The sequence below is a fragment of the Ctenopharyngodon idella genome, chromosome 18 (genome assembly GCF_019924925.1).
Source record: "Ctenopharyngodon idella isolate HZGC_01 chromosome 18, HZGC01, whole genome shotgun sequence".
NCBI classification, from domain to species: domain Eukaryota; kingdom Metazoa; phylum Chordata; class Actinopteri; order Cypriniformes; family Xenocyprididae; genus Ctenopharyngodon; species Ctenopharyngodon idella.
The window spans coordinates 29,602,957-29,623,554 of record NC_067237.1 but is presented as its reverse complement, the minus strand read 5'-3'; the positions used below and the strand labels follow the sequence as shown (position 1 = coordinate 29,623,554).

The following is a 20,598-nucleotide window of genomic DNA, read 5'->3' as shown; positions in this document are numbered from 1 at the left end:
ACAGAAAGAGACAGGAATAAATGTGTTTTTATACACGTCCATTTAAAGAGACACACTGACAGATGTGCAAGGATGACTAAAATATAAACTATAGTGGTGTGTGAAAAGCAGCTTCATCGAGACAAAGACACTTGGCATTTGCTTGGGTTGCCATAGGTTCTCTTTGGAAATGACAATTGTAGGTCAGACAGATGGATGAGAACATTAGAAAGGAGGGAGAGTGGTGGAAAAATAAATATTACGATAAGAAAAGTGCCCACCTCCCCACACCCACACACAAATCAGGCCTGACAACCATTGCTCTCTTTCTGCAAACTAAGGGCAAAACTCCTGAGGGCAGTGTGTGTTTGTGAGGTGTAGGTAACATAGTTTAACAGCATGTCCGTCACATTTTTAGGCCTGATCTAATTTGGGGAATGAGCCTCGGGTTAAACACTGTAAACTCACAGTGGCAGCAACGGTACAGCTGTGTGTGTATGTATACACACACACACACACACACACACACACACACACACACACACACACACACACAGAGTCCTATCTGACCCAGCAGCTCTGTCCACCCTCAGGGCATCTATGCCTCCATCCATCCATTCACCCATCCATCCGTTTCCAGACGTGACGCTCTCAGCTGCGGCTACAAAATGATTGTTTTTCATAAACAGAAAAGAGACTGCATGCTCTCATCTTTCCTCTCTAAACAGGGCAAAAAAAAAATAGAACAATAGATTTGCATATCCTGAAGGAAATATCAGTGCTTGCAAAGCTGCAAAACAACATGTTTTTTGTAAAATAATTCAGAAAAGGAGAAGAAAAGCCAGAGAAATGGAAGATATGGGACAAGGAAGAAAGTGGACACTCATAAATGACAGTTCAATTTTGGACGCCAAACAGGGCTGCAACTAATGATTATTTGATAATTGACTAATTTAAGGGTTATTTTAAAGTCTAATAATAATAATAATAATAATAGCAATTTATTACTATAAATGTATTAGGACTTATTACTATAAATGTATTAGGATTTATATAAATTAAAATTTATATAAATATTGGTGTTAATGTTAATATAAAAACAACAACAACAACAACAACAACAACAATTATTATTATTATTATTATTATTATTATTATATTTATTTATTAGGACATTAACAACAATATTCATATCCATATGCATGAAGTTAGCATAAGTAAAACTATACAGTCCTAATAAAGACAACTGGTGAGCAAATCAGTCTTATTTGCTTGCCATTTTTCATTCACATTTGGCAAGTATTAATTTTAGATCCTGTGTGGAGGTTAAAACAAGTATGGATATACGTCCCTGACTGATATTCTCTCTCTCACCCTTTTCAAGCTTCGGAAAAGGTCAGATGTCATGAATGCAAATGTCATGCACCAGGGGCTGCTAACTGAGAGAAATAGTTTAGAAGTAAGTGTGTGCGCCTGGCCAGCCTCCAGAACATGGATAGAGATGGAGAAAAAGCCTGTGGAAGACAATCTCCTACTGCATAACCCTGCAGTAATTCACAGGGTCAGCCGATTGTAAGTCAACTGTGACCTGATCGTGTGTGTGTGCTCTATTTATTGTAGTATTTTTCCCCTTTGAAGTCCACTTGTAATGTTTGTTAACATTATTTGCACCAAAAACAGCTGTAATTTAGTTTTTCATTTTCCATCCTTTTTCTGACTCTGAAAAGACCTAGAATTCTTTTATGACTTCTGTATGTAGGTAGTTCACTCTGGCCACGTTCACACAGCAGTAGAATATGGTTGTCAGTCCTGTATTTGAGTCTTTAATACAGTTACATTCACACACAATTTTTTATGGGAGTGACAACTGCATTCTATAACTGAACTCGTATTCGAAAATTTGAGATAGTCCTCACTGCAGAACACGAGATCCAAGGGGCGGGATCTAGATCCAACTCCTCCTGCTTTACATATCCCTTAACCTACCTGTCTCCGCCCCCTGGATCTAAAACTACCCATCTCCACCCCCTGGATCTGGATCCAACTCCTCCCACTTTACATATCCCTTAACCTACCCGTCTCCGCCACCTGGATCTAAAACTACCCATCTCCACCACCTGGATCTGGATCCAACTCCTCCCACTTTACATATCCCTTAACCTACCCGTCTCCGCCACCTGGATCTAAAACTACCCATCTCCACCCCCTGGATCTGGATCCAACTCCTCCCACTTTACATATCCCTTAACCTACCCGTCTCCACCCCCTGGATCTAAAACTACCCATCTCCACCACCTGGATCTGAATCCAACTCCTCCCACTTTACATATCCCTTAACCTACCCGTCTCCGCCCCCTGGATCTCATGTGTTCTGCAGTGAGGGCTACTGGAAAATTTTCAGGACTCACAACCGCATTATCAGAAAACACGTGCTGTGTGAACAGACTCGGTCAATTATTACAGCGACGGAGATATCAGGGTTTTAGATCCAGTCAATGTTCTCCACCGGAGCTGCTCATGTCAGTTTTGTGTTCAACGCGTGACTCAAATGCTCTGCTCTCCACCCAGATATAACCAGTGTTGGGGAAAGTTACTTTTAAAAGTAATGCATTACAATATTGCGTTACTCCCTAAAAAAGTAACTAATTGCATTACTTAGTTACTTTTTATGGAAAGTAATGTGTTACATTACTTTTGCGTTACTTTTTCTCATCCGGGCTAGGTTGTTTGTTTGTTTGTTTTTATAACAACATAAAATGTTTTATTTTTGGCAAATGTTAAGGCCCTTTCACACCAAAAGTGAAATAAATAAGCCTCAGGCTGAAGAAAATGCAAATTTACACCTGTACAGTAGAGGGCGCAGTTTAAACAAATAAGCCTTTCAGCTGTGCTGCCATTCTGGAATACAGAAGAAAAGGATGCAGGAGAAGATGTAAATGACTAAATGTATGCTCAAATTTAGTCTAAAACTAGTGTAGAAAAACCATCATGTTTACACAGCACACAACATTTCGGCACTTAGGCCGTGTGTCCACCAAAGCATTTTTTCCAATGGCCAGAGTACTTTTCCAATTGTTTTTAATGGGAGTGCCACGCAACTAGGCGCTGAGGGTCTTTTTCACGCTCAAGCGCTGAGCGCTCAGCGTTTTTTACTGGTCGCCTCGAGTTGAAGAATGTTCAACTTCAACTAAAACGCAGCACTTATCACTGTCACTTTTTAGCCAGCCGTCCAATCAGAGTGGAGGAGGGGCGGGACAAATACAACACCGACCAACTGTCACAACATTCTTGCTGTACAACAACATCAAAAAGCAGAGAATGGAACAAAATGGATGAGAAATTAATATTGCTGGTCTCCGAACATACATAGCAAGTACTCTACATTGTGTCGAGATTTTTAGTCTGAAACAAATTACCTGCAAAATCAGTTATAAGTAACAGTGCCACGGATATTCCGTATCATAGCACCAAAGCGTCTCAACTGATAAAAACCGCTGCGCTGCTGAAGCGCTCTCAAGCGCTCACAGCTAGGTGTTTTCAGCTGGTTAAAAATGCTTTGGTAGACACATGGTCTTACTCCCGAATTCTCTCAACATGGGCACAGGAGAGCTGTCAGTCAATAAATGGGAAAACAAAGTAACTTGTGTTACTTATTTGAAAAAGTAACTCAGATATTTTGTTGTAAATTTAAAAGTAATGCATTACTTTACTAGTTGAAAAAATTAATCTGATTACATAACTCACGTTACTTGTAATGTGTTACCCCCAACACTGGATATAACTGCTACTGTCAGTTAATTCATTTGACGGATGAACTTGCGACTCAGTTGGACTCTTGTCGTATCAAAACGTCTCCATCTTTGATATTACTTTGGTCACTATCACTATGGTTACTGGTAAGAGAATACTGGCTTGATTCCCATTGCACATTCATAAAGACAGTATTCGAGACGCTACTGTAAGTTGCTGTTTGAAAAGGACATTCCGAGACACATCTTTAAGTAAATGCAGCTCTCAATAAATAAAAATAAAATAATCTGTCAAAATAAAAATAAAAATCTTACTGTCCCCAAACATTTGAACAGTAGTGTATATGTAAATGTAAATGTGAATGTGAATGTGCTTGTGATGTCAATCCAATGACGATTTCTGAATAACAAAAAACTGCAGCTTCATTCATCAACTTTGAAAGGAGTTTTGAATTATAAACATTACAACAAGTGTGTTACCTGGTGAATCTCCTGCCAGCCGTTCTCGTCCATGCAGCCCACCTGAGCGTGATCATGCAGCAGGAGCTCGCAGCAGTACGGGTCACCCCCCACCATAGAGCTGTGATACAGAGGAGTCAGGCCACGACTGTCCTTGTAATCTGGAGAGGCGCCCAAGTCCAGCAGCGTCTGCACACACAAATAATGATCATTTCTCTAATTTAGCCAATTAAATTCCTTGCCAAAATCCTGCCCTTAAAAGTCAGCAAACCCAATAATGGCGAACGTGACCATACACAATTGACAGACAGAGATCGCTTCAAGGTTTTGTCACTGTCTAGCAGCAACACTCCACAGTCAGACTCTTTTTTACTTTCTACAGCACCTCGGGCTGTCACACAGACAATTTCAATGATATCTGTCAAGTATTAGGGATATTTACTGCATACTATTCCATAAAATAAAAAAAAATTCACACACAGCATATCTTTAAGTGCCTTGCTCAAGGGCATGAAGGCAAAAGTTCATGGATCACCCATTGTGGGATTTGAACCTACAACCTTACCAGTCGAGCAAGACTTTCGAATATCAGCATAGTATGGTGCACTTTGTCGCTTATCCTTGCAGATTTACTGCTAGCACCCACCAGTTCTGTAATGCAATATGCATTAGGCGATCAGTGAACAGATTGGGTGTGCTATCTGAGGCTGAGACTAGACTGTACCACAGACCCTCATAACCGATGATTCAAAAGCCAAGCCAATTTATTAGCTATGACAAGTCATCCAAGGCTCATTTTATGAGTTCACATTCAAATAGTTACAAATAGTTTTTACATTTCATCAGAATTACTGCACTTTCAAGCAAGCACAAATCAAGAAAATGTCAACACATACACATGGTTTATTTTACCTCATCTAGTTTCCTGATTTATTATATTTATCATAGAAATGAACACACTCTCTACATTATGAAAACTGGTAAAAGAAGAAACTTCTCTCAAAAGCAGTAAAATTCCTAATAGTAATTCCAAATTATGTTTTTTATTACATGTTTCAATTTATTACAGTTCATCAGATCAGATGTTCGCCCGCAGATTTAGTAGCAGCAAACAGCGCAAATGGCTTGTGAAGGAACACAGTCTGGCTCTATTACACTTTCATTTGAGTAGATTATCACAATGGGGCTTGCTAAAATCCAGCTTACATGTTTGTAGGTGTTTGTCAGCAATTTTTCCACAGTGTAGAGAGAGTGGGTGTGCATGGATATATATATGGATATATATATATTGCGCCTGCTGCACCCATGGTATGGCTGCAAAGTTCCTTGATTATTACGCCGGAATGAGAGTATAGATCCTAGCCATATCGGCCTAGAAAATCGCAACTTTTCATTTTCCGTCGGTCTTAGAACATGATGTAACTACAGAAGAGTCAAGTTTTAAATAGGAAAAATATCTAAACTCTTTGGTCATTTTTGAGCGAGATGCTAACGGTCTAATCAGATTCAACGAACTATGCTAAGCTATGCTAAAAGTGGTACCGCCAGACCCAGAGATCGGCTGAATGGATTCGAAAACGGTAAAACTCAACTGTTTAACTCTAGGGGAGTTGGAAAATGAGCCTATTTTCAAAAAAAGTGGAGTGTTCCTTTAAAGACAGATTGTAAGCAGACCTATAGTAACTATCCGAGTTTGGAATCAATGTTCTTCGTTTGTTAATGCCACCAATTTGCATTATTTCGACATATTTTTAAAAAAAAGAATACTTATATTTGTATTTATTTATATTGGGTTTAATTAATTATTATTTATAATAGGCTACTAATAGGCCTACATATTATGTATATGTATACTTATTTTTAATTCTTAATTAAAAAATATACTTCTGGCATACACTGAAACTGACACCTTAAGGCAGGAACACACCAAACCGACGCCGACGAAAGCAGACTGCGGGGTTGGCTCACGTTGGCACCACCTCGGTCCAAAGTTGCCCTGACACAACAAACTGACGCTCGACAGCCGATGGCCAAGTAGCACATCCGTTCTGCGCCTGTGTAAGATGAAATGCCTTTCCGTACCAGCAGGTGGCAGTAGCTGAACAGCCAATCAGAATGATCAGATAAAAAAAAAAAGCCGAAAAAAAGCAGACGAGGACCAACTTCAGCCGAAGGTGAGGAACAAAAACTGCCCGACGGCCAACCGTTCTTGCCTTAAGTGTTTATTTGTTGTCTCTGATTTAGATCTGAGACATTTACTAAGCCGACGCGCCATACAGTTTGAAGTTGATGAATGTAGTTTGTGCTAGTGCCACCTAGAGGAATCACAAAAATACAGCATATTTTGCAAATTACCCTTTGTGTGTCACGTCCCACCCAAACAACACAATCACAGCTCTTAAAGATGATTATGAAGGCATGTCTCAACATAGGCTACTTCAATAAAAGGTCAAACATATTAGAAATACTTCTTACTGTGTTGCTATGTGTCAAGAGAGTGAGCAACTGAGCAACACTTTGTGTAGAGTGAACACAAGCGTTTAGCTTATAATAAACAAATCCAATTATCTGCACCAGGCACAGTTTTGACGTAACAGCATACCCAGTTAAAAAAGTCACCGTTATATATATCAATTACACAAACAGCAATGTATGTATGTAACTATAACTGTTTGTATGCAACTATAACTGTCTGAGTTTATAAAATATGACAAAACAACACTGATATGCCTCTTTCAGTTGAACTTCAGATGACACATCAGCTGTGTAAGAGTCCTCTCCAGCAAAAGATCTGCTCTGATCATTATAAAACACAGCAAGCTTTTATACAGCCTGCTGTCAATGAACGCTTTTCATCTTTGTGCCACTCTATGACTCATGTCTGGACAGACACACGCACCTCTGATCTCTCTTTCAAGTATGTTTGAGAACCCCATGTTCCCTCCCATCGTCGGCAGGACAAGTGTGTGTGTGTTACTCACAATAAGTGCCGTGTGGTTCTTGGTGCGGACTGCTTTGTGAAGGGCAGTTATGCCGTCTCTGGTCCTGAAATCCAGGTGAGCTCCTCCATTTTTCAGAACCTTTATGAGCTCTGCACAGCCTTCCAGCTGCGACGCCATCGTCAACGGACATTCTGCACACACAGAAGCAACTGTTGACTTTTTTGGTGCATATGTGCTCAATTTTAAAGGAGTTTTGTAACTTTGTAAAGTATGTAACTTGCTAACCTGTGAAATACAAAAGGAGACGTTTCGAAGAATTTTCATGCTGCTCTTTGACTGTCATGATTTATTTTCTTTAAATAATGGTACTTTTTGGAGGTTGATGGCCATAAAAAGAAAATGGTTTGTGTGATGTTTTCCACAAAAGAAAGTGACAGGTTTGGGCCAACATGACAACATAAGAATTTTCATTTTTGGGTGAACTGTCCTTTTAAGTCTTGAATCTATCTTTCTCTTCCGGTCTCTTCCTTTCTGGCAAAGGTCAAGGATACATGAACTGTGGTTAAATTGTTCGGCTTCTGTCTCCAGACAGCTTTACACCGATTTTGAAATGCTGCACAACCTAGAGGTCACTGCTGCTCTATCTGTAACAATACACGCGTGTATACAAACACAAACACTTCCATTTCTGTCCATCAACGTGGCCAGAGGTCAGTCCTAACCAGTTCCAAACAAACGCATGAATAAATCTGAATAAGTATGAGGGAATTTGCATAGAAGGTGATCTTATCTTCCCAGCATGCACTGGGAGAGGTCAAACTTGATTACACCATAGTCATTCATGCAGAACAATCTTTCTCTTTCTTTCACTCTAATTGAAAACTGAAATGAGGATATTTAACTTCTCAATGTTTAAGTTTTCAATGAGACCATGGAGACCAACAGCTGACATTTAATGCTCAAAATATGGTGAGTAAATGGGTGATTTTTCAAGTAGGGGCACTTCTAACCACTTGAACAATGGATCTTTAAACTATGTTTTATTTATGTTAACTTAAAGGCACAATATGTATTTTTTTGCCGTAGAGGTCGCCTATTCAAAACAAAGGCGTAGCTTGATGACGCAGAGATTAAGCGTGCAATCATGGGAGATGTCGTCTTCACCTCACAGCCAGGGGAAAAGAATCGGGACGGGACTCGGGCAGAAATCATGTTTATGGATGAGAATATTAATGTTACTGTACTATGAAGCTGAGCAGGGCCGAGTGCTGTGCGAGCAGAAACGAGGCGGCTGGAGCGATTGCTAATGAGAGATGAGAGCGACACATGGCTCGAGAGCAGCGGAACTTTTATTATGCCACATTTGCCACTTCCACTTCTTCCGGTCAAGCATATGTGGGGTAACGCAGCACTCTTTATCATATTAGATACATTTGAGTGTGTTGAAAATGATGTTATAACATTACTCTGTGCGTTCGCTTGGCGGCTGCTATGAGACACTTGTTGCACACTGCAGTAAGCTAGATCGAAATTAGAAAATCATATTAATATAATCAAGAAAACGAGATTCAAACAATAAGACTAAACGTGTTGAGTTATATAACGATGATTAGATTTCTGTCTATAAATGTATCCAAACAGTTGTTCCCTTGTCTAATAAAACATATAATATATTAAAGCATCTTTGGTGTTTCCATGGTTTCTATTAAATAAAACTGGAAATCGCGGATAACGCAGGTATGATGTCATTGATAGGCGACGCACGGACACGGTCCGTGTCCTGGTTGAAATTGCTATTTTTTTTTCTGGATTTAAACATTCTTGGAAACATCTGGGATAATGTAAGTACACAAGTCAACAAAATATATAACACTGTTCTAGTGGTTTTTGGCTATTTTAATCCAAATATCTTACATGTTGTGCCTTTAAAACATTTATCACATTTCTGGAATGAGATCTGATTTTGGTCTTGATCAACCTTCAAGTGGATTTTGCCAAATAATGTGTGATGGATTACATTTTTGATATGATGTGTGATGCCAATACTTTTTTTTTTTTTGGAGTAGCTCAATAAAACATGTTAATACATGTTAATACTAGCCTTCAATTAACCTAAAATAAATGAAAATTAGTAATTAATTAATTGAAGTAAAAATGCTAATAAAGCTACTCTCAGATTATGACACAAAAATCCAAAATATGTTATTATTATTATTACTATTGTTATTATTGTTATTACTAATATAACAACAACAACAATAATAAATCAATTTCTTATTATAATTTCTGTTTCCTGTTACATCTCATTTCAACCAAACCAAGAACAAAGTGTTTTTTATGCCTGCCATGATAGGAACGAAAGTCATATTGGGGAGAGTATATATAAAAAAAAAAATCTAAAAACTAAAATGTACACATAAATATTAAATGAATTGAAACAAACTTTTTCACTTTTTTTTTTTAACAACATTACTAACAACTTTCAAGGGGACCAAAAAAATCATCTAACTGAAGAATTACTGAAATACAGTTGAAATGGAGAGCCACTGTTCAGTTCAAATTCAGCTGTTGGCTGACCCAGAGCCAAGAGATAAACACTAAGAGATCGGGTCATGGCACCAATTTAACAGTACTGAGCAAAGTCAACATACGCTCAGACACACACACACACACACACACACACACACACACACACACACACACGTATGTGTGGTTTATGGGGACACAGGCGTAATGCTTTTTACACTGTACAAACTGTATATTTTATCCCCTTACACTAACCCTACCCATAAACCTACCCAGCACAGAAAACTTTTGGCATTTTCAAATTCTCAAAAAAAAAAAAAAAATCAGTTTAGCATGTCTTTTAAGCCATGTTTAAGTTGTAATACCCATTTCATTAAACACATTTGTGTCCTCATAAACCATATATACAAGAAAATAAACACACACAAAAATAGGTAGGCTATTTGAAAGTTGTTAATTAATCTGGACTTTTGAGTAAAGGTGGTGTCACTTACCTCCGGTCTCTGGGTCATGGAAGTTTGGGTCAAGACCTTTCTCCAGAAACTTTGATACCTTCTCAACGTTCCTTTGCTGAACATATTCCATAAACTTTTTCAAGTTAGCCTGAGGGAATGAGAGGAAAAGAGAGGGAGAGAGATGTGAGGCAAGTTGAATAATGCAAAAGAAGGATAAAAGCAAAAACAGGCGAGTTTTCCCAAGCGGAAGAAACAGAGATGGAATAAAGCTCCACAGTACTCCACAGAAATGACTTAATTTTAGCTTTCGGAGACATACAGACAGAAGTCTTAATAAATACATTAGAACATCTGTTGATGCAACATTCCTGATCCATAATCCGTTGTTTAAAATCATATAACATAAGATTTCAAAATGCACTGAACAACATTTCAACAAGACTGAGTTCTACTTGAAAGAGAAAATCAAATATTACTGTAGCTACGGCTCATTTCTTTCACCCAAAAAATTTTCCTATAAGCTTCATAGTGTCTTTTCGTGACTTGTCACACAAACCCTTATTATGTAAGAACGAATACAACATGAGTGTATATATATATATGCTTAAAGGAAGGAATTGGCTAAAAAGTATCATTAGAGAGATCTTCTAGCCAAGAGTTTCTTACAGATACTCCATCGTAAAATCTGTGGCTGTATCAAACTAATAATTAAAACAAACACATAATTTAAAAATAATTTCGACTCGTCCCTCAGTTTATCAAAAAAAAAAAAAAAAAAAAAAAGTCTGAGGCAAAATAACCACAAGACTGCTTAATAGACAATTTAAACTTTACGGTTCAAAAAACACATTTTTTATGGAAAAATAAAAGGGATACCTCATCTTAAAATGAAAGCCTGTATGACTTTCTTCTGTGGAACACAAAATAAGATATTTTAAAACACTGGACACCAATGACTTTCAATATATGGACAGAAAATATTTGGACATCTTTCATCCTTTTGTGCTCCACAGACATGAATGTGGTGAAATAAACGGAAAAACACAAACAAAAAGTCACGAGAGAGGAAGCAGTGCCTCCAAGTCACTGTGATTGGCTGATTACACACAATACATCAACAATAGTAATAATAATAATAATAATAATAATAATAACACCTGCCTATTCAATACAATAATACCTGTTCACATCTATTCCACAGAGCCGGTCTGAAGGAGTCAAACTAGTGGAAATAGATGGACTAATTACAGAGTAAACAACTTACCCACTCTGACAAAGTCACTTCGGTTACAAATTAATCTAAATTAACTTGAATTGATATGTCAGTTTTTACTGACTTGAGGGTGCCTATTAATAATAATTTAGCCATTACTGCAGTTATATTTAAGCAAAGTAATGTTTAAAGACTATCATAAAATTGACTTTGATGTAGGTTTAATAAACAGTATGTTCATTTAAACATACAAACTATTCTAGTATTGGTTTCTTGTTCATAGCGTAATAATGCAAAATGCATTTAAAAAGAATATTTTTAGTCTTAGACTAAAAAAGAGAACACAGAGACTTTGTCTCCTGATTTCAGAAGTCCAGCACATGCTGCTGAGCGCAACAGTATGACAGTGGTGTATAGCTCTATCTTACTATCTCTGGTCTTGCAGCCTGTTACATAAAACCCTCAGAAGATCGAGGCCGGCCAAACACACACTCTCACAAGTGCACACACACACACACACACACACACACACACACACACACACACACACACACACACACACACACACACACACACCTGTCCCCTGCCAAATGCATGTAAAAGGCGTGGGTTTCTCACCATGTGTGGCGTTAGCTGATCTCCTGCGTCTTCATCTACTCTGATGTGCATCAAGTCATCACACCGCCCTGATTCCACCCCGGCACACTACCATCTGAGCATCTCTGTCTCTCACACACACACACACTCACACATGCTCTCCGCAGCTCCGCCTTTCCATGCGGTGAATATTAGAAACTCACTCTCTCTGTCCTCTCTCGCTCTCAGCCACTCAGGCTGTTGTTATGGAGATGGGATACAAAAGAATTTTTGGCAAAGAGAGAGATAGAGAGAGAGAGAGACTGTTGTGTGTTTGTGTGCGAATCGAGCGTAAAACCTCTAGTGGTTATTTGATGCGGGTAATCTCATTGGATGGTGGAAAACCAAACAGCTTTTCAACTATGAGAAGAACAAATCATAATATTACAGCCCTTGGTTTCTCTGTCTTTCTCTTATTTTCCCCACATACTGAATAATATTTCCACAGTTTTTCAGTACAAATACTGCCTCTCTTGCACTAAAATCTGACTCAATTATGTTAGCTGGATGGATCTCAACGGTGGTTCAACAATATTATGGATAATGAAAATTACAAGCCTGCGATGTTGCATGGTGGGTTTGTTTTTACTAGCAATAATGGAGCATAAAAACTCAATAATCATGTGATGGTTGTATTGGGAATTTTGGGTAGTAACTTGTGGCCTGATTGGAGTTATGAGCGCAACTGTACATGTTGCCTTTCATGCCAAACAGCTAGTGTACAGAAACAAAAGAAATTACTCGCTAACCTTTTATGTGTTAAGTTGCCAGGACAACATGACGCCTAAAACCCTGAAATGATCATAAAATAGTCCAGAATAAATTTTACAGCTGAAATAATATAGACATTATTTATTTTTTGTGGTAATTGCTGTTGATTGAGCACTATAATTCATACACTATAAGCAGTGTTGGGGAGTTACATGATCAGATTGCATTTTTAAGTAACTAGTAAAGTAACATTACTTTTAAATTCACAACAAAATATCTGAGTTACTTTTTCCAAGTAAGTAATGCAAGTTACTTTGTTTTCCCATGTATTGACTGACACATCTCCTGTCCCCATGTTGAGAAAAATCGTAAGTGCAGAGGTGTTGTATGTAAACATGATGGTTATTGTAGTTCTAGACTAAATGTAAGCACATATTTACTCATCTGACTTGCACAAAAACAGATTCAGATTCATTCCTCAAAATGAATAAAAATAGTTAAATGCAAACTCAGAATATTTCGCAATAATTCAATATGTTAAATTACACAAATAGAATGTAGTTATGTATTTAATCTCACTTTAACCAATGTCTTTGTTGCTGACCTTTGATGAGCCAATTCAACCATACCAATAAGCAAAACACACTTTTTGTTTTTATTGCTGAAATAAGAGTGTTGAACTTTCTTCTCCTATTTTTCTGCAATCCAGAATGACAGCACAGCTGAAAGGCTTGTATGAGCTGTGCACTCTACTGTACAGGTGTAAATTTGCATTTCCTTCAGCCTGAGGCTTATTCATTTCACTTCTGGTGTAAAAGGAACTTTACATTTGCCAAAAACAGAACTTTCATATATAAATATACAGTATATACTATATCATACTGCTCTTGTATATACCACAAATGCTTGACTGGAATGAGATCTGGGGAACTTGCTGCCTAATTATATATATATATATATATATATATATATATACACACAAACACGCACACTTTATTGCCAAAAGTATTGGACACCCCTCCAAATCATTGAATTCAGGTGTTCCAATCACTTCCATGGCCACAAGTGTATAAAATCAAGCACCTAGGCATGCAGACTGCTTCTACAAACATTTGTGAAAGAATGGGTCGCTCTCAGGAGCTCAGTGAATTTAAGTGTGGTACCGTGATAGGTTGCCACCTGTGCAATAAGTCCATTTGTGAAATGTCCTCACTACTAAATACTGATTACGTAATGCCGTTACATGTATTCCGTTACTCCCCAACCCTGTATATATATATATAAACCAAGCAAGTCCAGCCCAAGTGAGAAAAAGTAATGCAAGTTCATTTTTAGGGGGTAACACAATATTGTAATGCATTACCTTTAAAAGTAACTTTCCCGAGCACTGACTATATGTGTGTATAATGTGTATACAGTGTATATTTCATAATTTGGGACACAACAATTGAACTCAGATGCTTGTTGTGGGTGATGCAAGTTGATATACAAATGCATATCCAACATGCAATCAAGCAGTCATCTCTGGAGAGTCCTAGGCCAGGCTGGACAGATCAATTACTAAAACAGATCTGATGTACAGTATATGGGCTATCTACTGCTAACGAAAGCCTGGAAAAAAAACAGACACACATACACACCTTCACAGCAGCTCTATTGAATCAACAAAGCAACTTCTGCCGTATGTAGAAGAATATTGTCGAGTGTAACACAATGAAATGATGAAATACTTCAGACTGGAATCTGTAATAACAACAGCCCTCGAGTAAAATACAAAGAAACATTTTTACGAGCAACAAGAGGCAAAACTGTAAAATCAATGAACGTTTCAAGACTGCAAAATGAACCTATTGGTTAGCATTTCAGGACAATTACAGAACAAACAAACATCGATGTGATTGCAACTGCACTCAAAAAGGGGAAGTGGGCATCATTTAACTCAAGTGCTCAAAAATTCCCATCGTCCATCTTTTTCATTGCCTACATCTACTTATAGATACAGAGGTCATTGGAAAGAATGTTGTAGCATTACTGTCTCTGAAAACAATAAATTTAGTGGTTCTGTCATGCCTACAAGGAGTGAATTTACAAGCAATTTACAGGGTTTTTTGATATAACAAACAGACATTACATTGTAAACACCAATTACGATAACCTGCAACCCAAATGGATGGAATCAAAAAGCAACAATAGACTGAGAACATAAATGCCAAGCTATTGTTCTGACCATTTTTTTTTTATGCCCATCTATATGGATTTATCTGTGCCGTTGTCAGAACTGGACTGGACTGGTTCTGACACTGGCTCTTCTGGATTCTGGACTGGATGGAAGCACAGAGATGATCTCCAGATGTGAGGATCACCATCCAAGCCATGGCATCATTTCAAAATTGGAATCTCACCCATTCAGGCTTTATAATGCCCGGCCACATGCTGGCATTCAGAGAATGTGGACGACACCATCCCTCAGGCAGGAGCTGATGAGCTCAGAGTTCAGATCTGAAGAGAACGCAGGACTGTGAGTAATATGAGAGAGACTGGTGTTGACAACCACATGAGGGCATTTCTATTACTGCTTCAGCCAGTGCAAAGCAAGAGCAGTATGATATTCATATAGACCTTATGTAGCCCCGCCCCTTTTCAGCACTGAGCTCGTTGTGTTCTGTCTTTCGGTTTGTATTTCCACAGCATGAATGTAAGATCTTACATAATAATGAACGAACTGCTCGTTTTAAAATCTTCCCGATCTACTGATATTTGTTATGACATTCGCTTCAAACATTACAATGCTCATGAGAACTTTTGTTAAAGGGTTAGTTCACCCAAAAATAAAAATTCTGTCATTAAGTTCTCACCCTCATGTCGTTCTACACCGTAAGACCTTTGTTCAACTTCGGAACACAAATTAAGATATTTTTGATGAAATCCGATGGCTCAGTGAGGCCTGCATTGACAGCAAGACAATATTAACACTTTCAATGCCCAGAAAGCTACTAAAGACGTATTTAAAACAGTTCATGTGACTACAGTGGTTCAACCTTTGTGCGCCAAAAAAAACAAAATAACGACTTTATTCAACAATATCTAGTGATGGGCGATTTCAAAACACTGCTTCATGAAGCTTTGAAGCTTTACAAATCTTTTGTTTCGAATCAGTGGTTTGGAGCACGTATCAAACTGCCATATCGACATGAGGGTGAGTAATTAATGACAGAATTTTCATTTTTGGGTGAACTAACCCTTTAATTTTACAGTAAGTCAATCCACTTCACAAAGCCAATTACCTTTCGACAGCGATGCCATAGAAATATACAGAGCTACCGCAAGAATGGAAATTCAAACACAAAATTCTAAAGATGGCTAAGCACTTGTTTCTCTGGCGCATAAGGTCTATATAAAATGTAAGACTCAATAAAGACTGAATTAAGCCAAAATATACACTACCATGCAAAAGTTTGGGTTCCGTACATTTTTTTTTTTTTATGTTTTTGAAGAAGTTTCTGCTCAGCAAGGCTGCAATATTGTGAAAAATGATTACAATTTGAAATAACTGCTCTATATTATATTTTAAAGTGTAATTTATTCCTGTGATGGCAAAACTGAATTTTCAGCATTATTACTCCAATCTTTAGTGTCACATGATCCTTCAGAAATCATGCTAATGTGCTGATTTGGTGCTCAAGAAATATTTCAGTAACACTTTACTTAAAGCTTTATGTATAATGCATTATAAAAGTATTTTGCATTATGCATTGTATAGTCTCATGAATAATTGTAACCACAGTTAATAAATTATAATACTTATGTTAAGCCTTTAGAAAGTATAATGCATTAAAACACAACAAACAATCAGTTTTAGATTTAACAAGGAATCTGCAAATATTATAATGCATTTTAACTTTGGTTATTTATGAAAAGATATGATGCATTATAACGTACATTATGAATACCTTTATAAGGCATTATACATAAAGGCTTTAAGTAAAGTGTTACCAATATTTCTTATTATTTCAATGTTTAAACAGTTGTGCTAATTAATACTTTTGTGGAAACTGATATACATTTTTTCATGATTGATTCTTTGATAAATAGGAAGTTCAAAAGAACAGCATTTATTGCGAAATAGAAATCTTCTGTAACATTAGAAAACCATTTGTCTAAAGGTGCTTTAAAGAACTTAAAGGGCTTTGATTTTGTCTGTTAACACATGATATCTCAAAACAGTAAGAACCAATAAAGTAACATTAAGAACTTTTTAAATTCTTAAGAACAAATGGTTGATAAGAAGAGTATTCTTTGAAGAACCTATAATGTACAACAAAAAAACAATAAAGATCCTTTTTTATCTTTGTTTTGAAGAGTCTTCCAAGTCAGTTCCTACTCATGAGTTTGAAAATTATTATTACGATGTAATGCATGATGGAGAGGTCTATAAACACAATAAAACAGATGTGCTCTGCAATTTCATATTTCTTCTCTCCTTTGTAACTCTTCTTATTTTAGCACTATTGCAACAAAACGAAGAGCCAAGCATTTTTGGCAAGCATTATTGCTATTCTTCATCAACAGTAAACATAATGTAGTAAACTAAACTATATAGTCAACATTCATAATTACAGCTCATTATGATAAATACCAATCTGCTTCTGTCATCATTCTTTAATTCACAACTCAACTTGGAAAGTCAACGCTCAAAAATCAAAGAAAATCACTTCACTTGAATAATGTGATGCCAGTGTATGTTAACTTAAATATGACAATTCCATCATAAATCAATAGCAAAATTAAAGTATCATCTTAAATACAAACTAAATTTGGTTAATAAATAAATAAATAATATATAAAATAATTGACAAATAATAATAATAATAATAATAATAATCAGATTATTAAGCATGAATAATCAATGGTGCCATAAAAATATTATTGTCAAATAATTGGCAAATTGGTAAATTTCCATAAAAGTAATCAAAACAGCTATTGCTTCTATGATATGATTATACCAAACGTATAAAATAAGTGACACAATCTTCACTCCAATAAATGAGAACATCAACAATTTAACAAGAGGCTCATTTCATAATTAAAGGATTATGTACATTAACACAGGGAATAGAAATTAGATTGTTTATCCGTGAAGTGAATATAATTGTGTGTTATAAAATGACTGCAAATGGAAGAATGCTGAGAACTTAACCTGATCATCTTAAGGGGAGCCATTAGTCAAGAAGTCTGACAGAAGGATGCTAATGCCAAAAGCGAAGGGACAAACCAGCAGAAGATATTAAACGAAGGGTAATTAAATCACATTGACTACCAAGAAACGATTAAAAAATCTGTGTTTCCTTGGAATGTTTCCTCAAATGTTTCCTCGGAAGATTGTTGAAAAGGTCCAAACATTGCTTAAAAAATGAAATTCTATATAGAGAAAATGAATAGGATCTTTTGTTACTTTCTGAAACTGACTGTTTTTTTGGGGTTTTTTGACTGATATAACATGAGACGTCTAATAATTCTCTTATAAAGCGTAACAGTGAAGCATGAAGCACCGCAAATGATACAATCAAATGAAAAACTGTACAATATAAGACTATTGATTGATGGTCACTGAGTATAAGAATAAAAAAGTCTTAAAAGTCGATATATGTTTCTCTCACTCACTCTATGTGTGTGTATATATATATATTAGGGCTGTCAATTTAACGTGTTAATTAGATAAATTAATTACAGTGAAAAATAACGTGTTAAAATTATAAACGCACTTAACGCCCTTGCCCCGCCCCAAACCTACGTAGGTCATCTGACATTTCATACAGTTGATTGATGACGAATATGATGCAGAGCAATAACTCACTGCGTAATGGGGCCAATAGAATGCAGTTAGATGGACCCAAAACTTCAAGACATGGGGCAAAAATTCCCCTGTTTGAGTGTAAATATGTCTCATATTTACATCATATGATATAGTTAAGCTATATCACACGAGCAAAGTACCACGAGAGAGATTTAAAATCATACTGAGCCGCCTGCTCTCTAATCACTCTCGCGGCACTTTTATGTCATATATATGTGTGTGTGTGTGTGTGTGTGTAGTGAATATATATATATATATATATATATATATATATATATGCAGCACCACTTCAAGTCCAACAAGCCTAATGATCCATTCATAAAGAGAACCATTTACTTGACTTCTGAATGAATCAGCCATTCGAATGTATCGAATGAATGAATGACTCAATGACTTAATCATTAAGACATTTACAGCCACCTACTGGCAGTTTTAGTTTCTTATTTAGGCTAGAGTATAATTTCATTAAAAAATATTGTCATATTTCCATAGTAATAACAAAAACGTTAAAGGAATAGTTCACCCAAAAAATTAAAATTCAGTCAACATTTACGCACCCTCATGGTCCAAATGAGTATGTGTAATAAATTCTGTTGAATCAAATCAAATAATTCTTGCTGAAGCTACTTTTTGTAATGCCTATTTGATGCTTTACACAATAATGACTTTAAATTATCTTTTGGAAGTAATTTCTCAGCCAAATTTGAATGAGATTAATGCGATTAAGTAATCACCACATCAAGCAATTAATTAGATTAAAAATTTTAATTGCTTGACAGCCCTCTTTAATTGCTTGACTGCCCTATATATATATATATATATATATATATATATATACACACACACACACACACACACAAACTTATTAATGAAGTTGAAATATTAATCATTGATTAATAACCTCAGAGCTCATAGTAAAATCCACTTTTCTGTAGTGAAAATGAACCCGACCTAGACTGATGCACTCAGCTGCACAAACAAACAAATAAACAAAGCAACTATTAGCAAACATCATCTTTCCAAACCAATATCTGCACATCAAAAAAAAAAAAAAAAAAAAAAAATTCCAGTGCAGAAATTGATTAATGGCACAGGGTTTTGTACTAAAAGCGCCATCCCAAACCAAATGTACTATATTCATGTCACTAGTCAGTGAAGACTCATAGTGCATTATTGCAAAACATGAATGCTTATAGTTATGCTGGAGCATACAGATGTAGTTCCCTTCCCCCAGAGCCCGGCTGTGTGTTGTACTTTGCTTACCATTGAATCTGGGTTAGGGCAGTGTCAGTGTCTGCAGGGCAATTTTTGCCACACCACTAAACTAAGTGACCCATACAGAACAGGGCTGCAACCATTCTGGCCAAAGAAGTCATATTCATAGCTACACTCCCTCTCTATAAACCCTGCTATCATAGGAAAAGAGGCCATTTTAAGGCAGAGGTTTATTGTATATTATTTAAGACTCTAGCCCACTGTTTTGGGGTTTAAATGTGTGTCGGTATGAAATATGCAGGAACATGATAGAGCCATGCATGAGGGAGACAAGAAGTGAAAGAAAATGGTAAATGGAAAGCATGAGGAGAGGGAGTAATGAAGGATGGAAAGGACAGGAAAAGCAAATAACAAGGATAGAATTTATTTAAACAGCATTTATGTGAAATAGAACTTTTTTTGTAACAATGTAAAAAAGTCTTTATTGCCACGTTTCATCAATGTATTCATTATTGAATAAAAGTATTCATTTCTCTGAAAAAAAACAAAACAAAACAAAAAAATCTTAATGACCCCAAACTTTGAATGGTAGTGCACACAATGACATGAAATTATGTGCATGACAATCACATTTGTTATCTAACTGTTTACTGTTATGATAAAACATTCACTGACATTTAGACAAAATTGCTAATACACCACACCAAATTACCTGAAAAATTCCTACGTTTGATGTGTGTAAGGTCACACATGTATTACAGATAGTTTAGAGAAGCAGTGTGAATGTGTGTGCGTAACCTTAATTGGTTTATTGTGTTGTGTGTGTTCCTTTGGGCCGTTAAACAGCCAGATTCATAAA

The 20,598-nt window shown here is 36.5% G+C and overlaps 1 protein-coding gene across 6 annotated transcripts in view; it reads right to left on the bottom strand.

Annotated features, from left to right (window-relative positions):
- shank3a (SH3 and multiple ankyrin repeat domains 3a) overlaps window positions 1-20,598 on the bottom strand; it is a 323,981-nt gene that overhangs the window by 136,089 nt on the left and 167,294 nt on the right. For 5 of the 6 annotated variants that reach the window (XR_007926184.1, XM_051870260.1, XM_051870263.1 and 2 more), the window contains 3 exons: window positions 10,150-10,258; window positions 7,169-7,320; window positions 4,209-4,376 (listed from right to left, as the gene is read on the bottom strand). Coding sequence is in view for 5 of the 6 variants with exons in the window: in XM_051870260.1 (XP_051726220.1) it covers window positions 4,209-4,376; window positions 7,169-7,320; window positions 10,150-10,258 (429 nt within the window). In the remaining variant the exon portion in view is untranslated. Of the gene's footprint in view, window positions 1-4,208; window positions 4,377-7,168; window positions 7,321-10,149; window positions 10,259-11,941; window positions 12,070-20,598 lie in introns of those variants that run through there. The other variant, XM_051870265.1, reaches the window with a different exon arrangement.